The 6151-nt window shown below is 28.1% G+C and overlaps 1 protein-coding gene across 1 annotated transcript; it reads right to left on the minus strand.

Moving 5' to 3' along the window:
* Positions 1–701: 701 nt before the first annotated feature.
* On the minus strand, positions 702–1937 carry LOC101216168 (expansin-A16-like). The gene is given in 3 exon segments (NM_001280756.1): positions 702–1203; positions 1297–1615; positions 1723–1937. Coding segments are annotated over 3 exon segments (735 nt in total). The 5' UTR covers positions 1835–1937; the 3' UTR covers positions 702–899.
* Positions 1938–6151: the final 4214 nt, after the last annotated feature.

The following is a 6151-nucleotide window of genomic DNA, read 5'->3' on the forward strand; positions in this document are numbered from 1 at the left end:
CATACGATGAGTTTGAACATTGAAATTGGATCATTTTTTTCTTAATTTGTGTGATGTGTTGTTTCCTCTGTGAAGTCTCATTTACTTTCCGGAATATATTACTTTCGAAAAAAATAACAATAACTTTAAAAAACTTCCTTTATCTTCAATAATGTTCACACATTAAACCTATTTATAAGTACATTAATTCACATAGTATTAATAAAGGTTGAATCATTTGTTACGAACAATTACTTAATACATTTCTTTATTTTGGTAACTTTTTATATTTTAATTAGTTTATTAACAACATTGTTTAATTGCATATTCTCGTACAATTAAAAAGTAGGGAAAGTTTCTAATATTTGGTATATTTCTTAACTAATTATATACAAATTAATTTTTAAGTAGTCCATTTCAACCTTACAATTTAAGTTTAATTTAATTTAAACATTGAATTTTTTGTTATATGAAAAAAATAAACATTAAGCTTTAGTAAGTGTTGTAGTAACCAAAAATTGAACTAAGGATTTGTGGCTAGTTTAGCATACATGTTGAAGTGGTTGCAATGTATAAAAGTAGTAATAGAGCTCAATTTGTGGTGGCTATGTTGTATTGTATCCGACGTATAACGTATTTTGATTAGTTAAAATATTATAAGCTAGAGTAGCTTTTAGGGATAAAAAGTTGATCATGTATTGATATCAATAATGAAGTAGATGTTTTAAATCTTAAAAGCAATGGATAACATTAGGAATTGGTTTATATAATTGAAAAGGATGTGATCAATTTACAAGCATATTATGATGTGATAGCAAATATACTATTGGATCATTATCACTAACTTAAAACATTAAAATTTTCCACTGCATAGAGAGATGATTCATTGCAACACCAAATCAGAAACCCAAAATCAAGAATTAGAAGTTTTTGCCGATGAAAGTTTGACCAAACTGCCAATGAGAAGGAACAATGTTGGAAGAAGTTGAAATCCGATTATCACTGCTCTTAACCCTAAACGAAAGTGACTGACCCACCAAAACGGTGTTTGATTGCCAGTTTTGACCCCAATTACGTGTCATACTCATCCACCCTGTCTTCGACCCTTTGATACTCACACTCACAATATCCCCTGCGCCTCCCACGTTGGTTATCAATACTAAATTGAAGTATTTAAATCCGTTGATCGTAAACCTCATTCCTCCCTCCCTCCGACATGCCACTCTGATCAAATCCATAAACCAAAAAACAAGATATTGTGATTGAGAGTTTTACAATTGAACATAATTTAAGAATAATCATGTTTTCGTTGTTTACCTGCGAAAGGAGACGGGAACAATACCGGCACGGTATTGGGCAATCTTAAGAAACATGGGCATGGAGAGGTCGAAGTGAGGGCGAGGAGGGTTGCACCATCCACCATTGTCATTAGGCAGAGCATAATTGGGAGGACAAAAATTGGTGGCCGTCACAAAAATAGAAGGGTTACCGGCGTGGCACCATTGCGGGTCATTAACACACTTGATCTCGAAACAAGCTCCGCAGCTGTATCCGTCGTTGAAAAGAGCTGTGCTGAGCGCCGCCGTGTTCACGCCATAGCCTTGGCTGTACAAGTTGCCGTAACCACACGCGCCGCCTGCAGAGCAAAAACAGAGCAAAAAATGTATGTAATGTTTTGAAGTGATGGTAATGAAATTTTAATGATTTTTTTTTTCTGGAAAGAGATTGGAATTTTGAGAATACCCATTGTGCCGGCAGCGTCATTTCCGCCGTAGAAAGTAGCATGAGCATTGTGCCATGGTCCGGCGCCGTGAAGACCTCCGATGAGCGCTCTGTTTTCAAATGGTAATGACATTGTTAGCAAGAAATTAGAGAATGAGATGAGAAAGATTGTGGAAATAGTTGGCACCATTGTAGAGGGAGAAAGGAGAGAGTAGAGAGTTTGAGTTTGAAGTAGAAGTTTGTGGGATTGAAGAAGACGAAGAAGGGAAAGGGGTATTTATATGGTGGGAAAGTGGGAGAGGAAAAAGAAATGATGGGTTTCTTTAAAAATAGTAACCTTTTTAACTTCATTTACAAAATTTGAAAGCGGGGTAATTCCAGCTTCATGTGGAAGCATTTTTCTTTTTCCAACTAATGCAAAATATATTGCATTAGTTATCATTAAATTTACTACAACTTTTTTATTTTTCTTTTAAAATAAAATTCAAATTTCTATAATTCTCACCCATTAATTTAAAAATAACCTAACTTATTTACAAATATAAAGTGACAACAAAATTTGAATTGGCAGGTTGAAATAAATTTATGTTTTTTAAAAATATATTTGTACACATTTTAAACCATTTTGCCCTTTTAACGAGATTTGTATAATAAAACTCGCGTCAATCTCAAAAGTAAAATAAAAATCAATTAGGGGTCGTTTGGATCACATATATTATTTCATGAGTATAGAAATTAAATGTCTTGGATTTAAATGTTTACCGTATTTAATGTCTAGTTTGGATATGGAACTGAGTATATTGAACCAAAACTAAATAACTAAATAATTATTGAATGAACAAGTAATATAGGCATCAATTAGAAAAATATTATTAATTAAATAATTTTATTTAATAATAAAAATAATTAAGTAAATATAGTTTAATTTTTGAAGAAAAGTTGTAAAAAGTGGAACCAAATATTTAATTTTGTATTTTAGTAATTTTGTTGTCCGGAGTACAAATAGTTTATAAATTTTTTTATTTAAAAATAATTAATTAAAATATTAACCATTAATTATAAAATCATATATTAAATAGTTTTATACGATAACATAACACATCAATCAAAGATATATTAGTTAAAAATTTACAAAGTTTAAATAATTATATTTATATTTAATAATTAATTAAAATTAACAATAATCATTAAATGATATTAATTTATTAATTAACTAGACTTCATTCATTTTTTAAGTATAAAAGTCCCCGTAAGTAACTTGGAGGGCATTAAAAAATCCATCTCGAACGAATTTTAATATTTCATTGATAATAATATTTTGAATTTTAAAATCTAAAAGATTGAAAACAAATAAGTACGTGACAATCCACCCATTTGTGTGAAACAAATATATTCGTTAATGTAGAAAGTTAACTTTAATTTTGATATTTATTATTTCTCGGTGTTTTTTTTTTCTTTTTTTGAAATGGTTATTATTTTGTGTTCATTTTGTAAAGTGTTTTTAAACATTCTAAGATAAGTTTTTGAAAATTAAAAGATAGTTTTGGAAAACTAGTTTTTTGTTTTAAAATTTGATTCATATTTAAATATTTGCTCATGAGTGAAAACATGACAAAAAAAATACAAAAAAAAGGGCCAAAACACGACTATTGTTTTAAGAAAATAAATAGTTATTAAACATCACCCTATGATTTCAATAAAAATTTAACTAAAGTTTTGTTTTCTTTTTTAAACGATGATTATTATTTTGCAACTTAATGACATTAAAATACTTTTACCGTCAAATTCTAGAATGAAAGTACATTAAAAAGTTAGAAATTGTAACGTTTGTTGAAGTAAAAATTACCATATTTATCAAAACTTAAAGAGACTCGATAAGCTTTTATATAAAAACAATAGAAATTAAGAAGGATAAAAATTATATTCTAACATGATTTTGATTGAAAATTATGTTTAAATTTGTTAGTTAATTTTTGTGATGGAAAATTTAGCTTGTAAATACTCGATCTATTTTTAAATTTCTTAGTTTGATTTGTATTTTTTACCCATATTTGTAAAAATTATACAAAAGTTTTGAAAATTAAAAGAAAAATAAAAAACTTGTTTCTGTAACTTGATAATGAGTTCGAATATTTTAATTAAAAATATTTAAATCATTATATAAAATTGAGAGACCTAATTTAAAAAAATATTTACATTTCCTATCGAAATTATTACATTTAATTTTTTTAAGAAATGCATTGCTTCTCTCAAGTGTAAATATTTTTATCAAATGTTATATATATATATTTTGGACCATTATTTTAATTTAATTTGAAAGAAAAAGGCAATTATGAATAAAAAGTTTAATGATTGCAGTCCCTAATAAATATATTCACAGAAATTTTTGTAGAGGAAAAAAAAGAAAACGAAGAAGATGAAGAAAAAGAAGAAGAAGAAGGGAGAAGGGGAGAAGGGGAGAAGATGAAGAATAACGGGGAGTTGAATTGGAAACGGTTGGGACGGCTCAAGACGGTGCGCTTTTACATTAACCATTATATGGCTGACGTGGCCACCGTGTTTAATCGAATCCACCAACCACATCTTTCATTTCCACCACGTCATCACAACCTCCTTTTTGTTTTTATTATTTATATTTCTCTTCCCAACGACAATTCACCAACTTTGACTTCCACATGTGATTTCTTGAATTATATTTGCCACCTCAACCTCAACCTCAATATTATATTTTATATGCTTTATTACCCTCACGTATGCCATTTCAGAAATCAGAATTCCGTGAAATATATTAATATTGCTAAACTCTAAGCTAAGAATTTCTTCATCAAATTAATGCTAAAATAGATATTTCTAAAATTTAAAAAGAAAAAAGAAAAAAGTTCTACAACTACAAGTTGTATATATTTATGATCTATATTAATTACAAATACAAACACTCATGCATACATTTCACTTCTTTTTTTCTTATTGTGCTTAATCAGTTGGTTTAGTTTAATGATATAATTACTAAAAACAAATATGTTATGTACTAATTGTACAATGTTTTTTTTTTTTTTTAAGAGTTAAGTGTTTCAAACAAGGGTACCCAAAAGAAAGAGTTAGAAGGAAGGAAGTGTATATATGAGGATGATTATATATATTTTTTGGATATGATTTTGGAGCTTGCTTAGTCACCATGTATTAAAATTTAAATCATTTGCACTTCTTGCTTTTTCCTTGTGGATTCTTCAAGCTTGAAGCACACAAAGGCTAACCGTCCTATTAATTACCTAACTACCATTTACATTATTATTCAAAGCATGGTGTTTCATGGTATCATTATTATACCTAACTTCTTTCATTACCACTATATTTTAAGATCACACAACTTTAATTAATTATTTTGATACTATTTCTTTTAAATAATTTATTTTGTTTTGGATGTTCATTTATTTAAAGTAATAAAAAAATTTGGGTCTTTCCACTACTTTCAACTAACTAATTGTGGGACTTTTCTCTTTTGTAATACTTTCGAATTTATAACCACATTGTTGTTACGAAAAATTTGTTAAGTTTTATAACGGGGGTTTGATTTATTCATGCATCGATGAATTAAATAAAAACTAAATGTATTTATTAACTATAGACAATTAGATCACTCTTTCTTTAAAAAATAAAAGTTTGGCACTTTTTGTTTGGTGGAATTTAGTTAAATTTCTTTGCTATGAATACATAGATCAGGACAAATTGTTATGAGTGATTTTTGGATAAAAAGATAAAAGTGACCTAACAAAGAAAGCAATAACGAATAGAGGAGCAAAATTCAGCTAAGGGGATCAAATGGTGTTGAGAAAAATGGTTAATTGGCTAGTCCGATTGACTTCATCCTTGCACAAAACAGACCTTCTTCGTTTGGAAACCAGAGTGTACCATGACCTATATGAGCCTTGAAAAGAAAATGGTTTGAGTGAAAAGCTCAAATCAATAGCTTTCTTGCACGAGCTTGATAAATGAAAAATGTCAAATGCATGTCTTAACCCATTTAACTCGAAAGATAACCTAGTATCTAGGATTGAAAAATTCATATCTCAATTCTAATTGAACTAATATAAACTCTAGATCAAGTTTCTTTATAAAAATAATATTTTGACTCTATACGAGGTATCTAACAACTTAGTGAAACTTAGGACTTTTTATATCATTAAGTTTTCTGATTGATTTGAACATTGTTTTTTCTTGTCCTCTCTTCTTTAAATTATATACACTCATACATATATGTATATATATAATATATTTAGATAATATGTACATTTATCTTTTTTTTTAAAAAAAATTTGTTTCATAGATCTACACATATGTACTTATATTTACACATACTAATGTACCATATTTCCATAATAAGTTTTGTATTTATTGGAAGTGGATGCAATTCCAACCCATGAATAATTTTAACTCTATTGACTTAATTTAA

This window comes from Cucumis sativus, chromosome 5 (assembly GCF_000004075.3).
Source record: "Cucumis sativus cultivar 9930 chromosome 5, Cucumber_9930_V3, whole genome shotgun sequence".
In the NCBI taxonomy this organism is placed as follows: Eukaryota; Viridiplantae; Streptophyta; class Magnoliopsida; order Cucurbitales; family Cucurbitaceae; genus Cucumis; species Cucumis sativus.